This window comes from Cetorhinus maximus, chromosome 5, assembly GCF_964194155.1.
Source record: "Cetorhinus maximus chromosome 5, sCetMax3.hap1.1, whole genome shotgun sequence".
Taxonomy (NCBI): domain Eukaryota; kingdom Metazoa; phylum Chordata; class Chondrichthyes; order Lamniformes; family Cetorhinidae; genus Cetorhinus; species Cetorhinus maximus.
In genome coordinates this window covers 79,434,924-79,454,363 of record NC_135883.1, presented here as the reverse complement: position 1 = coordinate 79,454,363, position 19,440 = coordinate 79,434,924, and the positions used below count along the sequence as shown (strand labels likewise).

The 19,440-nt window shown below is 45.7% G+C and overlaps 1 protein-coding gene across 1 annotated transcript in view; it reads left to right on the top strand.

Moving 5' to 3' along the window:
• The window catches only part of LOC144681114 (venom phosphodiesterase), a 163,680-nt gene that overhangs the window by 62,188 nt on the left and 82,052 nt on the right, over window positions 1-19,440 (top strand). The window contains exons 11-14 of the mRNA XM_078542845.1: window positions 958-1,066; window positions 2,593-2,724; window positions 4,801-4,832; window positions 8,044-8,174. Coding sequence (XP_078398971.1) covers window positions 958-1,066; window positions 2,593-2,724; window positions 4,801-4,832; window positions 8,044-8,174 — 404 coding nt within the window. The remainder of the gene's footprint in view (window positions 1-957; window positions 1,067-2,592; window positions 2,725-4,800; window positions 4,833-8,043; window positions 8,175-19,440) is intronic.

The following is a 19,440-nucleotide window of genomic DNA, read 5'->3' as shown; positions in this document are numbered from 1 at the left end:
GTCCTATACATATTGTCCTCCTAATATTAATCCCATTCTCTAACTCTTGTTAGCTGAAGGTAAACTATTTTAATTTACTTCTTCCCCTGGGATGTCAATTCACCTTCCCTGATTGCCAAGTTATCTCTCCGCTCTTCTGTCATCCCCTATCTGTTGTATTTTTCAGTGTCTTATACCTGTACATATTGGATTCCCATTTCCTGGGGCATCACATGTCTCTGTAGTCCCTCCAACATTGTTTATTGCCTCTAAAAGACATCTTAATTTCAATGATTTTGGAATTCAGATATATTTACCTAATATCAGTTTTGATTGTCTCCTTCGATAGCTTAGTTTCTTTACACTTCGTAACTTTTTACTTTATGTAAATCTCAGCCTGTATCTGTCCACCTTGCGGTGATATTGCTTTACTGAATTCTAAACAGTTCGAGGAGGAGCCTTGGGAAATGTGGACCTCTCTCATTATAGTGCACATTTAGTAATAGTGCTGTGAGATGTTTTGCACCGCAGTGATATTACACATACCAAACAGAAGTGTAAATTTCTTATTTTGTATCAGCAGTGAGAGCATTTGAAGACAAAGATTTCTCATTTTTAGGGCAGTCATATTTTAAAACTTTGAACTTAAAAGAGCTCAAGTCATTTTGAATTTTTGAATTTCTAAGGATATTAGATCTGACCCGATTACCTTTTCACTAACATTAGAAATTATACACTTGTGGAATGCCAGTGAGTAAAGCTCTAGACATGCACCTGCTTCCTTCAGCCCAAGAATTGTGCAAGTGAACAGCTTTCCACGTATGCTATACCACTTATTTCTGATAATTGAGTCTATAAAACTTTGAAGTGGGACTGTGTTCTACAAGTTGATTGATTGAATTGTGAAGCAAAAACTGTTTTTGAGTAAGTAAGTGTGTATGTCTTGATTGAAAGTTAATACCTCTTATTATTTTGCAGGTGATTAAAGCATTACAGTCAATTGATCGGATTGTAGGAATGTTGATGGACGGACTCAAACAGAAAAACTTACACAATTGTGTTAACCTCATCATTGTAGCTGATCATGGTATGTCTTTTTTAATGTTGTTTGTCATCAAGGCAAAAGATACACCCAGCATAGGATTTTATTGGAACAAAGAAACACAAGTTTGAAAATAAATGAATATAGTGGTGATACCATAAATTTACTACATCTCATCATGCAGGAACATTTACTATTCTGAGAGGCACATCGCTACTGCAAATAGTATGAGCCATTCCAGGCTTTTATATTTTGCCATAAAGCACAGCACAGCAGAGCAAAACCAATACAGTCAAGCCCATTTAAATGAATAATTGATTAAAGAATAAAACATCTAAGAGAATAAAATAGAATCTCAGGTGATCAGTTGATATCCTGACTATGGGCTGAATTTTGCCGTCGGCGAGCAGGGGGGCGGAACCCCCGACGTCATCCCGCCTCATTTAAATCTTCAGGAAGGCGGGGGCACAGCAAAATCAGGTGTCCGCCCGCCGACCTGTCAATTTCCAATTGAGGCCATTGACAGGATCATTTAAACAATTAAAGGACCTGCCTGTCCAACCTTAAGGTTGGTGGGCAGGCCAGGAGCCCCGGGGGGGAATAGAAAAAACATGAAACCTCATCCACCAGCGAGACGAGGTTTCATGTAGGGTTTAAAAAAGTTTAATAAAGTTTTAGTGAAATTTATGAACATGTCCCATCTCGTGTGACATTGTTACATGAGGGGGACATGTTAAGGATTTTTTTTTCTATTTTTAATGTTTATACGACTATCAGCGATCTCCCTGAGGCAGCACTTAGCCTCAGGGAGATGTGCGCTCTTTCGTGCGCATGCACGAAAGAGCGCACTCTCGTATTTGGGCAATCCCCCCTGCCCGCACAGGAAGCGCATTGCGCTTCCCGCCGGGCGTCATGCTGGGTGGGCCTTAATTGGCCCGCCCACTTAAAATGGCAGCGGGGCCCGCTTCTCCGGCGGTAGGCAGAAAATTCTGCCCTATATCTTCAGCGTGAGCATTCATTAACATGTTCAACTGTTCTCTGAGAACTCCAGGTGTACCTGTCTGATCTTGATGGTCCTTCAAACTTCTACTTATTGTTGCAATAAATACAGCAATCTTTAAGCTGGGTCCAACAGAGAAATCCCATCCAATTCACATAGTAGGATATAGGTCTGGAGTAGTGTGGGCCACAAAGGATTTTTGCGTTCATAATGGATGGAAAATCCCGCAGGATCTGCTTATCCCCTGATCTGTGCTCCTGCTAGACAAAACTCTGTGCTGAATGTGCAGTTATAAATGTTATCTTATTTATGTATCTATCAATGATTAAATCTGATATATGCATAGAGCTGCAGTTGCTTCAGTGTTAATTATACAAAGGCTAAGCTAATATAACAAAAATGGTCTCAATGAGAATGTTAAAATTAAAGAAGATTCATTATTTTACTTTCTGCACTAAATGCAAATGCTGTTCTTTGAAAGTGTAGTACTTGAAGTGGTTAATACATTTTCAAAACTTTAATGATGTTACATTGCCTTACGATTGTTTCCCTGGATTTCATTTTCTTCCAGGAATGGAAAAAACTTACTGTGATCAAATTGAATATATGACTAAATACTTTGAAACCGTGGACAATTTATACGTGTATAGTGGCCCAGCTGCTCGCATTCGAGCTAAAAATGTTCCAAAGGACTATTTGACATGCAAGTACCTTTAATGTAAAATACAAAAATGATCTGTTAAAAATCATAGTTTGGTGTACAACATAAACTGTGATGCCATTGCCTCCAGAGTGTGATGAAGAGAGCATTTAAAATTACAATTTCAAATACGAAGGGAAGATTAACATAAATTAGTTAAATTCATTACCTATATTATAAATTAACAGTTAATTAACATTTTTTTTCTAATTTATTAACTATAGTGTTTGTTCTGTTAATGTTTTAATGATTGTCATCCCAAGATTCTGCAGGGGTTCTTCTGGTCTTGCCTCACACCTTTGATAGGAAATCAATGGAACCTCTACAGAAAGAGTGAAAGTGGCTGAAAATAACCCTTCATGCCATTTCTTTGGAGGTTCTGTGAGTCTCCTGCTAAAGTTTCGGTGCAAGACCAGAAGAACACCTGCAAAATCTCAGGCTGGCAATTATTCCCTTCTTTATTTCACACTTTCTTCTCTACAACAGTTCTCCATTACATTCCTTTGTTCCTGCATCACTACACCATGCACCACCTGCCAGCCAAAAGGATGGCTTCTCCTCTCCTGGATCTCTTAAATATTGATAGGTATAAGGACAGTCCTAGAGGATAGTTTTCAAGGTTCCCTCTTGTGTGAAATATCTGGTCTCTAACTGAGGGCTTTCCACAGCAATGAAGATGATATTGAAAGAGCTGGAACTGGGAAATTAATTTGTCATTGACCATTCACCATGCCATAGCATTACCTTCTGCTGCTGAAACCTGCTGCTAGTAGTAAAACAAATAATAAAGTAATTACTATTTGTCTGTTTGACTATTGACAGTTAAGCGAGCTCCTCCAAAGGCTATCTTTGGACATGCAGTACCTGGTGAACCAATCAAACCAGGGAGCCTCTAGTTTTGTGATAAGTGAGCCGATCCCTGAGGGAGCAATGATGAAGAGACCACAATTGACCTCACTACTCTGGGGTTACGAAAATGCAGAATCCATCAGGATTCCTGATCCTGATCATTTTTCAATAACATTGATAATGAAATCAGACGAATAAAGGATTGGGCCTCATTGTGAAGCTCTTCACAGGAGAATTGCTTACTGCTATTTATAGTCTAGGCGCATACATGTAGTATGGTGACGAGTGTGGTAGTGGAAGGCAGAAGGCACTGATAGAATTGGATTTGGGATGTGTTTTCATCTTCACAAGGGGCTGGATTTTGGGGGCAAACAGGGGTCTTGCCCACTGGTTGGAAAATCAGCAGGGGACCCCTGTCAAATTATGTGAGGGAGGTCTAATGGAATAAAGTGCCCTTTGGGCACTTAAGTGGCCATCATTGGGCCTTTCCCACGATTGAGGGCCCTTTGCAGCTGAAATCCTGCCTGCCAAAAGCTTCCAGCCAATCAGAGACTGGCAGCTACTTAACACCGACAGTGCCAGCGGGAACGATGGCTGCTGCCAGCAATGCACCCATCAAAGGTCTAGGATCATCTTGGGACTGCAGGCCAAAGGTCATTGAGGATGGGATGCAGATTGAGGGATTGCGTTCGGGGTAGGGGTTGGCAGGGGGGGTCAGAGGCAAGGGCAGGGGGGTGGGGGGGTGGCTTTCAGCAGCCCCCAACCCTTTCCTGATGCTGGGTCTTCAAAGTTCCTGATATCAAGGGAACCCTCCCCCCTCCCTTGGGAGGCCACTGTTGCTGGGTTGCCTTGTGAGGTCATGGGAAAGCCGTGCGGCTCCTGTTAAATCCCTGAGGCACCACCAAATTGTGGTGGCTGCAGGGATAATGGGTGTCAACTGGCTCATTAATGAGCCTAACTGACACCCTGCCAGTGGCAGCTGGGAATCCCACATCAGCTCCTTCCGCCCTCCCACTTAAACAGGGGGAGGTTCTCCCATCGCCTGGAGACTGGCACGGGGCCTTTCCTATGATTAAGTGGGGTTGGCTGCCATGTTACTGCTATGACAGACTGCATTAAATCCAGCCCAAGAGGTGAAGGGGAAAGGAACAGAAGAAAGGAATATACAGTAGCTTTGACTTCATTCCCAGCATTTTGTGAAATGACTACAGTTCTTTGTTTCTTTTTCAGTTGATTCAGAAGGAGTTGTTAAAAACCTTTCTGTAAGTAATAAAAAATAATTTCCATTTGCTGTAAAGATATGGCTGGTTCTAACTGTATTGCGCTTTAATACCACAAGTTAACTACTATGAAGTAGGATTACTAAATAGTCCTTTACTGTAATGTCCATTGATATTCCAGAATTAGGGATTTTTTTCACTGGAATAGAGAAGGTTGAAAGGATTAAAAGTGATGAAAGCTTTTGCGAAGATAAACTGCAAAACATTGGCTCAATACTAACTTCCCCATAATGGTTGGAAAGGGTTTGGGTATGGATTAAAATGAGTTAAATGGCAACACAATCGTTGCTTTTTTTATGATGGTGGATAATGTGTTATGCGACTGACCCATTCTTGAGAGGCAGGGCACTTCATTAACATATTTAAATCAGGCTTCTGCAGTGCAATTGGGAGCCTAATTTAAATGTTACCATTGCAGGACAGATTTCCCAAGGCTTGGGAAACTCTGTGGTGAAATAAAACTGGGAGCTGTTGGCTCCAGAAGGTGAGTCCTTTTTGCAACACTCCTTGTGGGCAGGAGGAGCGAGATTTCCCTGCCTGGGCCCTCAAAGAAGTCTTTGGGCTTCACCCTCACCACCGCATCCACCCCACCCCCCACCACCCACACATATGCTTTCCCTTCCCACAATTGGTGACTTATACAAAACACCCATCCTGCTGATAGCCACTCTGTTCCTCCCTGCCCACCAAGCTTTTAACTTCCCATCCCATCCTCCCAATTTCCACTCTCAGCCTCATTCCCCCCACCCTTCCAGTGACTGTCTCCAAGATCCCCAACCCTGGCTTCCTGTCACTAATTTTCCTACCTTGCAGCTGACCAGCCTGTCAATTCCCCTCTGATACCATGTTCCCCTGCACCCTCCCCACTTTGACATTATTTCTAACTCACTGGCAAAGGGAAATTATTGCTAGAAGAACAAAATTTGAAGAATTTTGTTTTGTCATGTAGGTTTGTTTTCAGGTAGCTTTGTTAGAACATCAAATGCTTTATAACAAATGACTATTCAAGCAGAGACTATAAAATCAATTAGAACAGAATTAGATAAGTACTTGAAAGGGCAGAATATAAAAAGTTATGGGGGAAGTTTCTGGCAGTGATTAAGAGTAAACTCCAGTTAAGGAGGTAGCACCAACCTGATGGGACAAATGGTCTTTTTCTGTGCTGTAATTTCTATGACATTAAGTACAGGAGTACAGGACTACTTTGGAAATGTCAAAAAATCATTGTTTGATTTTGTTACGATGTGAAAGATTAGATCATTGACTAGTTTTTCTAATAGTACAAAATTTCCTCACTATGTTTTTTATTGGGCAGGAAATGTTTTGCACCCATTTATAAATTTACCAATCCAAACACTCCTGTGGTACATCCCAAATCAAATCTGGACATTTGATATTCCAGTATGGCTGGAATAGGACTCAAGTGATGACATTGGGCTGGATTTTCTTAAAAGAGATGGGTATCGGGAATTTAAAAAACAGGCCCCGCAAACTCGTCTCCGTTAAAGAGGCCCCCACCCAGCATATTTTCATTCTGGGGAGGTGGGAAAGGGATGAAGTCAGGCCCACCACTTTCGGAGGCAGACCCAAGGCAGCAATGGAGGTGGCAGGCTGCAATGGCTGCCTCTGTTTGCAGGGACATCGGCCCAATTGTAATGATGAATGTCAGGCCCTCAAACCTTTACCGTCACACCAACCCCACATGCCCTCCATGTCCCCTCCATGAGCCCCCACACCTCTTCCATGCCCTCTTAAATGCCAATGCCCATCCATGCTCCCTCATACTTCCCATGCCTCCAACCTACCCCCATATCTCCCAGGCCCCCTAATTTTTCCCATGCTACCTCCATGCTCCCTGATATCTTCTATGCCCCTTCCATACCCGCTATGTCCTCCAACCACTCTCCCAGTATACACAATGCACAGAACCAATGAGCCATTGGCAGGTCTTTAAAATGATCTTGAAACTGACACATAAGCAGAGACTTTGAAAAGATCCTTTGAAAAAAAGATTCAGTTTACAACCTCTTAAAAGTGCAACAATCAACCACAGCCATTCAAATTATCAATGTCAGAAGCCTTTTATCCATCTCAAACCTCCTAATCTTGTGTAAATAAGCAGTGAAAAACCCTTCAAAGAAACAGGTAATAGAGATGATGATCAATCAAAACTTTTCCTCCCCTTTGCAGCTGTATAATTATTAATTGCTGAGATCTAAGTGGATTAGCCATTTTTGAAGCGCAACTAAGCCTTCATAATGATTCCACCTGTTCAACTTGATTTTGTTGATAAAAAATCATTATGAATGACCGGCTGAATTCCAAGAATGGCTAATCACTTAGATCTCAGCAAGCAATGTTTATACATTTGCAGGGGGAAGGGAAAGCTTTACTGATTGATGTTTATGATTGATGTTTTTTTAAGGGTTTGCACTGCCTGTGTGCTTATTTATGCAAGATTAAGAACCTTGAACTGGATAAAAGCCTCTGACATTGATACTATGAATGACTGTGATTGACAACTTTATGAGAAGGTCAGAGAGACAATGTATTTCAATTGAGTGTCAAATGGCTGTTTTTGTTTTGGTTAAAGACTTGGGACTAGGGTTCTCTGAGAGGCTGTGAGCCAGTCCTACTTACAGAAGGGGCCCAACTCCGCCAAATTATGGGGAGGTTTGAACTGCCCACCCCTGCAATGGAATCAGTAGAGTGGGAGTGCCGTGTGCAGACTTGCTACTCGCACCTTTATCCCACACCAGTGAAAATTGCTGGAAACAGGAATGGGGGTGGGAATCCCGCTATCAGGTCCCACTCCTATGACTCGGTGAAAATCTGGGCCATTTTCTGCATTGCAAAGAAAATTGCTCGCAATCTAATGCACTTTATATCATAACAGGAAGACCATCATGGCAACGTATTTGTTCTCTTCATTAGGAATGAAGAGTGTTGAAAATTCATGATATGACAAATAGTTTACGGTATGAAATGGCGCAATACAAACAACTTGCCATATAATTATAATTCGGGACCACATGTGACAGATTAATTCTACAAGTGGCAAGCTCCCTATGAGATCATTTTTCTTCCATAGCTGCATAGAAAACAGGTTTTGTTATTAGAGTTAAATATTTTAAAGGTAAATTTAATATCTGTTAACTTTCTTAAATTTCTTCTGTATTTATTTCCATTTTAGTGCAGATTTCCTAACCAACATTTCATACCTTATATGTCCTATGATTTGCCAAAACGTTTCCACTTTGCCAACAACATTAGAATAGACAAGGAGGTCCATTTGTACTTGGACAAACAGTGGCTGGCTGGACGGTATGTCATTCCATTTTTTTTACATTTTTTGGACTTCTTTGTTGCTTTTACATATCACTCTGCACTGCCTGCATATCTCCACCTCTATCTGATCTCCATGTTCAGTTATGTCATATGCAAACAAAGAATTATACAATTTCCCTTCCTATTTCCTAAATCTACCCAAATGGATTCTGTTTTAATGCAATCCATCCTTACAATATTGTGCTGTAATAGAATACTTCAGTAACACTTGCACCCTGAAACTGAACAGGGCTAGCCATATAAATACTGTGGCCACAAGAGCAGGTCAGAGGCTAGGAACAGGTAACTCACCTCCTAACTCCCCAAAGCCTGTTCACCATCTACAAGGCACAAGTCAGGGGTGTGATGGAATAATTTCCATTTGTCTGGATGAGTGCAGCTCCAACAACACTCAAGAAGCTTGACATCATCCAGGACAAAACAGCCCGCTTGATTGGCACCCCATCCACAAACATTCTCTCCCTCCACCATCAACGCACAGTGGCAGCAGCGTGTACCATCTACAAGATGCATTGCAAGAACTCACCAACTCTCCTTACACAGCACCTTCCAAATCCAAGACCACTACCATCTAGAAGGAGACACATGGGAACACCACCACCTGGAAGTTCCTCTCCAAGCCACTCATCATCCTGACTTGGAAATATATCGCTGTTCTTTCACTGTCTCTGGGTCAAATCCTGGAACTGTCTCCCTAACAACACTCTGGATGTACCTATACCACATGGACCTCAGCGGTTCAGGAAGGCAACTCACCACCACCTTCTCAAGGGCAATTAGGGATGGGCAATAAATGCTGGCCTAGCCAGCAACACCGACATTCCATGAATGAATTTTAAAAAACCCTTCCTCCTGTTGGACAGCTTTTTTGTTCTATTTTCTATCATTACTTAAATACAGACATTGATTGTTACAACCACAGAAACAGTTTCTTGTCTTTCGCAAGCTCATGTTACACAAACCAACATTAGTGTTCAATCAAATGAAAAAACAATTCTACATATAATTCCTTACTCTTGAATTCACAATTCACTACAGAACTCGGGCATCAAGCTTAATTATTCCACTTGACTACAGCAGACAATAGTGCACTCTAAACACTTAGACCAATTCTAGCTTTTGATCCCTACATTCCATGTATATTAACACAATACATTAAAAGACTCTAAACAGTGACTAAGGAATGACCCAAAATCTTAAGTCTCGCATGAGTGCCTTTCTCACTTCTTCACCCTCTCATCTCTAACAAAGTATCCCTGTTCAGCAGACTGAAAACTGTTTTAACGCATTGTGTGCTGATCCTACAAACAAGATACATTGAAATACTTGGGTAGTGTGAATCCACATTCTCACACCTCCAATTTCTCTCCCTATCTCTCCTAAATATTTTACATCCAAGCATATTAAGTTAGTTCTATCTAAATTTAGGCATGTCCCCATTCTAGTGACTATATTATATCCTTCCATAGTTATTTATGCTTCTAATTCTGCAACTTTAATTAGAATACTTTCAGTATTCATTTACATGTCATTCTATCCTGATTTTTGAAACGTTGACTTATTTTTTCATTATTTTCTCATTTGTGTTTTTAATATCCTTTGCCCTACAACTTTAATGTTTTAACTACCTATTGTCCTCCTTCATGTACCATGCCCTAAGAGAGCATTGGAAAACATGGACTTCTGTTGGATTGGTCCATTATGCTTGGCAATGTACTGCTGTGCCTTCTGCAGTATGGCTGACCAGGAAACGCACTGTCCCGCTCTTCACTACCTAATAGCCTGCTTATTTCTCTTTAGCTATTTCTGATAAGCATTCTGTTTCCACTCTAATATATTTATTGATCCTTTTCTCTTTTTCTGTAGTTTCAAACCTAGGCATTGCTCACACTTGCCATATCTTGTATTACTCTCTCTGCAAGGACATTGCTGCTGTTTTGGTTCCAATGAATGCTATTCCTTCTCTATAGCCTTCTATTATTTTAAATCTTGCCCCAATGCCTCAAGAATGTAAACCCTTGCCTCTTGCACCACACCTGCATCAATGAAGCATACATTAATCTTCCTAATTTCTCTCCTTAGCCTGTCTGGCACATGACACAGGTATCAGTCTGGAGATTAGTGTCACTGAAGTTTCATTTTCCAATATAACTGAAAATTCCTTCATCAAAACCTCAGGTGTATTCTATTTATTTCTTCTATTTATGTCAATGGCTCCAAAGTTCCAGCTTTCTCTCCCTGTCCTTCAATCTGACATCATAGTGCAGTGTACTGTTCAGGACTCCTGGTAATGACTAAAAAAGACAATCTATACCCGTGATTGTAGAATCCCCCAGTACTATCTCTTTTCTATTTTTGTAGTTTATCTTTTTCACTCTCGAGTAGTCCTTTGCTCTGTTGTACTGCATATTAATCAGGATCAAGTTCCTCTGATTTGTTGTCACTATCAGTCTCATACCTGTCTAACATTATGGAACTATTGGACAATTCCAGCATCCAGTGCTTCTGTACACCTATTTCTGCCACTGTGGATGGTCAGCCAGTTCTCCCTTTCCACATTATCCTTATGTCCTGAACTGTCTAGCATTATTTCTTGGGTGACCATGAGCATGATCTAGAAATCCCTCATCATTCCAGTTGCTGTGAAATGTGGCTAATTGCTTTTGCAGCACAGAGATCTTCTGCTCCAACTTTCAATTTTCAGGCATTTGTTGCTGCCTTTGGATAAATTGGCATTCTGATGGTCCGCATGTTGCACTCCACATACATCACAAGGCTGCAATGTCGTCCTTTTGCGTTTCACTTAAAAATGTGAATAGTTATAACCTGAACTCCTACTAGCACCAAACCCTCACAAGAATCAAATCCCTCATAATCACTTCACACAAAGGAAAAAACTCCACTCCAACAGCATCTCAAGCTTTCATTCCCACTGAGGATAAACTCCAATCTCAGTCTTTGGGTGCACAAGTTGCGATGTCCAATCTGGACCTGTTGAGGCATACAGCATGCAAACGTTGTGCTGCCTTATCTAAATGATTTTAGTGTACAACCCAACATGAAATGTGCTGCTGACTGGCTGCACACTCAACAGCGTGCGCAGCAGCATGCGTGGCTAGCATGTGTTTCACCTGGTGTGGTAATTCTGGTTTTATGTAATGTGTAGTATATCTTTAAAAAGGATGTTATAAAGGAAGATCACATGATTTTATATAACCGATAGAGGAGTAGCGCAGGCTACCTCTGTAGTCAGTAGTCTGAGTTAGTAAGGAGAAGTATGGAGACCGGATTTGAATTGAAAGCACACAAGTGTATCTGCTGAGTACCTTTGTAGATAAACAGAATGTGTTCCACCTAAGAACTGTCGGCTGATCAGCTCTGTCTGTTGTACCAACTCGGCCATCCCAAAACAAGCGTGTAACTCAGATCCATAAGCCCCAACAAACTGGTGACCAGGATCCAACACCTAGTCTGTATGTCCGAAAGGCAGTCTGCCCTTCTTAAAATGAAGCTGTGTTGTAGTTATATAGAATTGCTGTGGACTGTCTGTGGGAGATTTGGAGAGAAGCAAAAGCAGAAAAAATGGAGCAACAGGCAAGAGAGAGACCTCCTAGGTTTTCTGATTCAGAACTGGAGACATTAGTTAGGATTTGGAAAGGAGGAAAGACACAATGGGGGGAATTTTACCATCCCACCCACCTGCCCTCACCATCAGTGTATTTGAAGGTGGAGGAGGCAGGTAAAATAAAACAGGTGGCTACTCCACCACCTTCCCGCTCACCCCTGACCTATTAATGGCCAGTTATGGGCCTCATTCCGCATCCGCTATAATAATACATGCAACTGGGGCACCGCCCCCCCCCCCCCGCCCCTCCCCACAAGATCATATCCCATCTTTGTGCCACTCTCCCTGGCCTCCAAAACCCAAACCACCACCTCTTCCCATCCCCACTCCCCCCACACTGCACTATCGTCACCCCCCACCCCCCATCACACTGCCAGGGTCCCTGATTCCTCCCAGACTTACCTGTAAATCTGGGCCAAGATCTTACGGCCCCACTGCGGCGTCTCTTCCTCCAGCGGATGCGGCGAGCCATTTAAATCTCCATTCAATATAATATCCCACCGGGTGGGAGGGGCCATAAAGTCCTGGTCCTGGACTCCATGGCTCTTCTGGGGACTCCCTTGTAGTTTCAGCAGCAGCCACCACTGTGTTATGGTGCTGCTGGAACCATTCAGCTGCCGGACAATCAGATTGGCCGACAGCTCCCTGGGGTGGGACTTCCTTTCCCCTGAAGAGTGGAAGTCCCACACTCACCTTGTTAAGACCACCCCCAATGTTGTGGGAAGCTACCAGTTGACTTTTCAACTGGGGGTGGGGGGAGGTGAGGAATGCAGAATAGTGGCATTCATTGAGAGGGCCTGTTGGTCATTGTCACACACTAACTGGGCAGTGTAAGAGTGGTGGCTCCTGTGATAATGGAACATCTCCCCCATTAACATGTGGGGCCCACAGAGCCATGTGTCTCTGCAGTCGATTGCACCCTGCCCCAGTGGGAATCGTGTCATTCTGGCAAATCCATATGCTGTCTGTTTCTCTCTGGTTAGTGAGAAGACGATGAAGTCCCCTCTCCTTCTGTACAGGGCCTCTGCCAAGTTCCTGATGCAGTGATGGACAGTGATCTGCGAGATTTGCTGATGTTGCTTGCTCCTGTCTCAAAGATTCACCGGCATAGAAATTTAGGGCAAGGGAGACCTTGATGATCATCGGCAGCGTCGTCTTTGTCCTGCTGTCAAAGGCAGCGAGCGCCGTCCTTGCCCTGCAGTCATCGGCAATATCGTCTTTGCCCCGTGGTCATTGGCAATATTGTCCTTGCCCTGAGGTCATCGCAATGTCGTCCTTGTTCTGTGGTCATCACAATGTCGTCCTCATCCTGTGGTCATTGGCAGAGTTGTCCTTGTCCTGCGGTCATTAGCAGCAAGCAATGTCCTTATCCAGCGTTCATTGGCAGTGAGCATTATCCTTGTCCTGCAGTTATTGGCAACAGTGTCCTTGTCCTGCAGTCTTTGGCAACATTGCCCTTATCCTGCAATCATCGGCAGCGTTGTCCTTGTCCAGTGGTCATTGGCAGCATTGTCTGTGTCCTGCATCTGTTGGCAGCAATGTCCCTTCCTGTTTACACTAGCAGCAAGCATTGTCCTTGTCCTGTGGTCATTGGCAGTGTTGTCCTTCTCCTGTGCTCGCTGGCAGCAAGCAATGTCCTTGTCCTGCGGTCATCAGCAGCATTGTCCTTGTTGCGCGGTCATTGGTAGTGTCATCCTTGTCCATTGGCCATTGGCAGTGAAGGTTGTCCTAGTCCTGTGGTCATTGGCAGTGTTGTCCTTGTCCTATGCTCACTGGCAGCAAGCAATGTCCTTGTCCTGCGGTCAGCAGCAGCATTATCCTTGTTGCACGGTCATTGGTAGTGTCATCCTTGTCCATTGGCCATTGGCAGTGAGGGTTGTCCTTGTCCTGTGGCCATTGGCAGTGAGCGTTGTCCTTGTCCTGTGGTCATTGGCAGCATTGTCCTTGTCCAGTGGCTATTGGCAATGAGCGTTGTCCTTGTCCTATGTTCACTGGCAGTGAGCATTGTACCTGTCCTGTGGTCATTGGCAGTGTTGCCCTTGTCCTGTGTTCACTGGCAGTGGTGTCCTTCTCCTGTGGTCATTGGAAGCGTTGTCCTTGTCCTCTGTTCACTGGCAGTGAACGTTGTCCTTGTCCTGTGGTCATTGGAAGTCCTGCCCTTCTCCTGTGTTCACTGGCAGTGAGCATTGTCCTAGTCCTGTGGTCATTGGCAGCATTGTCCTTGTCCTATGGTAATTGGCAGCGTTGTCCTTGTCCTGTGTTCACTGGCAGTGATGTCCATGTCCTGTGTTCACTGGCAGTGAGCATTGTCCTAGTCCTGTGGTCATTGGCAGTGTTATCCTTGTCCTGTGTTCACTGGCAGTGTTGTCCTTGTCCTGTGGTCATTGGAAGCATTGTCCTTGTCCTGTGTTCACTGGCAGTGCGCGTTGTCCTTGTCCTATGGTCATTGGCATTGTTGTCCTTGTCCTGTGTTCACTGGACGTGGGCATTGTCCTAGTCCTGTGGTCATTAGCAGCGAGTATTGTCCTTGCCCTGTGGTCATTAGTAGCGAGCATTGTCCTTGTTCTGTGGTCAATGGCAGTGAGCATCATCCTTGTCCTGTGCTTATTGGCAGCATTGTATTTATCCTGTGGTCATTGGCAGCATTGTCCTTGTCCTGCGGTCAGTGGCAGCATTTTCCTTGTCCTGTGGTCATTTGGCAGTGAGCAGTGTCCTTGTCCTGTGGTCATTTGGCAGTGAGCATTGTCCTTGTCCTGTGGTCATTGGCAGCTTTGTCCTTGTCCTGTGTTCACTGGCATTGAGCGCTGTCCTTGTCCTGTGGTCACTTGCAACGAGAATGGTCCTTGCCCTGTGGTCATTGGCAGTATTGTCCTTGTCCTGTGGCCAATGGCAGTGTTTTCCTTGTCCTGTGGTCATTGGCATTATTTTCTTTGTCTTGTGGTCATTGGCAGCATTGCCCTTGTCCTGCGGACATTGGCAGCATTGTCCTTGTCCTGTGTTCTCTGGCAGTGAGCATTCTCCTTGTCCTGTGGTCATTGTCAGTGTTGCCATTGTCCTGTGTCCACTGGCAGGGAGCATTGTCCTAGTCATGTGCTCATTGGCAGCGTTGTCTTTGTCCTGTGGTCATTGGCAGAGTTGTATTTGTCCTGACGTTCACTGGCAGTGAGCATTGGCCTTGTCCTATGGTCATTGGCAGTGTTGTCCTTGTCCTGTGGTTACTGGCAGTGAGCATCATCCTTGTCTTGTGGTCACTGGCAGTGAGCATTGTCCGAGTCCTGTGGTCATTGGCACTGTTGTCCTTGTCCAGTGTTCACTGGCAGTGAGTGTTGTCAATGTCCTGTGCTCAATGGAAGTGTTGTCCTTGTCCTGTGTTCACTGGCAGTGGGCGCTGTCCTTGTCCTGTGGTCATTGGCAGTGAGCATTGTCCTTGTCCTGTGGTCATTGGCAGAGGGCGTTGTCCTTGACCTGTGGTCATTGGCAGCGGGCGTTGTCCTTGTCCTGTGGTCATTGGCAGCGAGCGTTGTCCTAGTCCTGTGGTCATTGGCAGTGTTGTCCTAGTCCTGCGTTCACTGGCAGAGAACATTGTCCTTGTCGTGTGGTCATTGGCGGCGAACGTTGTCCTTCTCCTGTGGTCATTGGTAGCGAGCATCGTCCTCGTCCTGTGTTCACTGGCAGTGAGTATTGTCCTATACTTGTGGTCATTGGAAATGTTGTCCTTGTCCTGTGTTCACTGGCAGTGAGCATTGTCATTGTCCTGTGGTCATTGGCAGTGTTGTCCCTGTCCTGTGTTCACTGGCAGAGGGCATTGTCCTTGCCCTCTGGTCATTGGCAGCGAGCGTTGTCCTAGTCCTGTGGTCATTGGCAGCATTGTCCTTGCCCTGTGTTCACTGGCAGTGAGCGTAGTCCTTGTCCTGTGGTCATTGGCAGCAAGCCTTGTCCTTGCCCTTGCCCTGTGGTCATTGGTAGCGAGCATCGTCCTTGTCCTGTGGTCATTGGCAGCATTATTCTTATCCAGCAGTCATTGGTAGCGTTTTCCTTGTCCTGTGGTCATTGGTAGCGAGCATCGTCCTTGTCCTGTGGTCATTGGCAGCATTATCCTTATCCGGCAGTCATTGGTAGCGTTTTCCTTGTCCTGTGGTCATTGGCAGTGAGTGTTGTCCTTGCCCTGTGGTCATTGGCAGTGTTACCATTGTCCTGTGTCCACAGGCAGGGAGCATTGTCCTAGTCCTGTGCTCATTGGCAGTGTTGTCCTTGTCCTGTGGTCATTGGCAGAGTTGTATTTCTCCTGACGTTCACTGGCAATGAGCATTCGCCTTGTCCTATGGTCATTGGCAGTGTTGTCCTTGTCCTGTGGTTACTGGCAGTGAGCATCGTCCTTGTCTTGTGTTCACTGGCAGTGAGCATTGTCCTAGTCCTGTGGTCATCGGCATTGTTGTCCTTGTCCCGTGGTCACTGGCAGTGAGCATTGATCTTGTCCTGTGATCATTGTTAGTGAGCATTGTCCTTGCACCGTGTTCACTGGCAGTGTCCATTATCCTAGTCCTGTCTCATTGGCAGTGTTGTCCTTGTCCTGTGGTCATTGGCAGTGTTGTCCTTGTCCTGTTTTAACTGGCAGTGAGCGTTGCCCTTGTCCTGTGGTCATTGGCAGTGTTGTCCTTGTCCTGTGTTCACTGGCAGTGAGCGTTGTCATTGTCCTGTGGTCATTGGCAGTGTTGTCCCCGTCCTGTGTTCACTGGCAGTGAGCATTGTCCTTGTCCTGTGGTCACTGGCAGTGAGCTTTGTCTTTGTCCTGTGGTCATTGGCAGTGTTGTCCTTGTCCTGTGTTCACTGGCACTGAGAGTTGTCCTCGTCCTGTGCTCTTTGGCAGCGTTGTCCTTGTCCGGTGGTCATTGGCAGTGAGCGTTGTCCTTGTCCTATGGTCACTGGCAGTGAGGGTTGTCCTTGTCCTGTGGTCATTGGCAGTGTTGTCCTTGCCCTGTGTTCACTGGCAGTGAGCATTGTCCTTGTCCTGTGGTCATTGGCAGCGAGTGTTGTCCTTGACCTGTGCTCACTGGCAGTGAGCGTTGTCCTTGTCCTGTGGTCATTGGCAGTGTTGTCCTTGTCCTGTGGTCATTGGCAGCAAGCATCATCCTTGTCCTGTGGTCATTGGCAGTGTTGTCCTAGTCCTGTGGTCACTGGCAGTGAGCTTTGTCCTCGTCCTGTGGTCATTGGAAGTGTTGTCCTTGTCCTGTGTTCACTGGCAGTGAGTGTTGTCTTTGTCCTGTGGTTATTGGCAGTATTGTCCTTGTCCTGTGTTCACCGGCAGTGAGCTTTGTCCTTGTCCTGTGGTCACTGCCACTGAACGTTGTCCTTGTCCTGTGGGCATTGGCGGCGTTGTCCTTGTCCTGTGTTCACTGGCAGTGAGCGTGGTCCTTGTCCTGTGGTCATTGGCAGCGAGTGTTGTCCTTTTCCTGTGGTCACTGGCATTGAGCGTTGCCCTTGTCCTGTGATCATTGGCAGCGAGTGATGTCTTTGTCCTGTGGTCACTGGCAGTGTTGTCCTAGTCCTGTGGTCACTGGCAGTGAGCTTTGTCCTCGTCCTGTGGTCATTGGCGGCGTTGTCCTTGTCCTGTGTTCACTGGCAGTGAGCGTGGTCCTTGTCCTGTGGTCATTGGCAGCGAGTGTTGTCCTTTTCCTGTGGTCACTGGCATTGAGCGTTGCCCTTGTCCTGTGATCATTGGCAGTGAGTGATGTCTTTGTCCTGTGGTCACTGGCAGTGTTGTCCTAGTCCTGTGGTCACTGGCAGTGAGCTTTGTCCTCGTCCTGTGGTCATTGGCAGTGTTGTCCTTGTCCTGTGTTCACTGGCAGTGAGTGTTGTCCTTGTCCTGTGGTTATTGGCAGTATTGTCCTTGTCCTGTGTTCACCGGCAGTGAGCGTTGTCCTTGTCCTGTGGTCACTGCCACTGAACGTTGTCCTTGTCCTGTGGACATTGGCGGCGTTGTCCTTGTCCTGTGTTCACTGGCAGTGAGTGTTGTCTTTGTCCTGTGGTTATTGGCAGTATTGTCCTTGTCCTGTGTTCACCGGCAGTGAGCTTTGTCCTTGTCCTGTGGTCACTGCCACTGAACGTTGTCCTTGTCCTGTGGGCATTGGCGGCGTTGTCCTTGTCCTGTGTTCACTGGCAGTGAGCGCGGTCCTTGTCCTGTGGTCATTGGCAGCGAGTGTTGTCCTTTTCCTGTGGTCACTGGCATTGAGCGTTGCCCTTGTCCTGTGATCATTGGCAGCGAGTGATGTCTTTGTCCTGTGGTCACTGGCAGTGTTGTCCTAGTCCTGTGGTCACTGGCAGTGAGCTTTGTCCTCGTCCTGTGGTCATTGGCGGCGTTGTCCTTGTCCTGTGTTCACTGGCAGTGAGCGTGGTCCTTGTCCTGTGGTCATTGGCAGCGAGTGTTGTCCTTTTCCTGTGGTCACTGGCATTGAGCGTTGCCCTTGTCCTGTGATCATTGGCAGCGAGTGATGTCTTTGTCCTGTGGTCACTGGCAGTGTTGTCCTAGTCCTGTGGTCACTGGCAGTGAGCTTTGTCCTCGTCCTGTGGTCATTGGCAGTGTTGTCCTTGTCCTGTGTTCACTGGCAGTGAGTGTTGTCCTTGTCCTGTGGTTATTGGCAGTATTGTCCTTGTCCTGTGTTCACCGGCAGTGAGCGTTGTCCTTGTCCTGTGGTCACTGCCACTGAACGTTGTCCTTGTCCTGTGGACATTGGCGGCGTTGTCCTTGTCCCGTGGTCACTGGCAGTGAGCGTTGTCCTTGTCCTGTGGTCATTGGCAGTGTTGTCCTTGAACTGTGGTCATTGGTAGTGAGCGTTGTCCTTGTCCTGTGGTCATTGGCATTGTTGCCCTTGCCCTGTGGTCACTGGCAGTGAGCATTGTCCTTGTCCTATGATCATTGATAGTGGCGTTATCCTTGCCCTGTGTTCACTGGCAGTGACCATTATCCTAATCCAGTGGTAATTGGCAGTGAGCGTTGTTCTTGCCCAGTGGTCATTGGCTGTGTTGTCCTTGTCCTTTATTCAATGGCAGTGAGCATTGTCCTAGTCCTGTGGTCATTGGCAGTGTTGTCCTTGCCCTGTGTTCACTGGCAGTGTTGTCCTTGTCCTGTGGTCATTGATAGCGTTGTCCTTGTACTGTGTTCACTGGCAGAGAGCGTTGTCATTGTCCTGCGGTCATTGGCAGTGTTGTCCTTGTCCTGTGTTCACTGGCAGAGGGCGTTATCCTAGTCCTGTGGTCATTGGCAGTGAGCATTGTCCTAGTCCTCTGGTCATTGGCAGCAAGCATCATCTTTATCCTGTGGTCATTGGCAGCATTATATTTATCCTGTGGTCATTGGCAGCATTGTCCTTGTCCCGCAGTAATTGGCATCGTTTTTCTTGTCCTGTGGTCATTGGCGGTGTTGTCTTTGTCCTGTGGTCATTGTCAGTGAGCGTTGTCCTTGTCCTGTGGTCATAGGCAGCGTTGACCTTGTCCTGTGGTCATTGGCAGTGTTGTCCTTGTCCGGTGGTCACTGGCAGTGAGCATTGTCCTTGTCCTGTGGTCATTGACAGTGTTGTCCTAGTCCTGTGGTCATTGGCAGTATTGTCCTTGTCCTGTGGT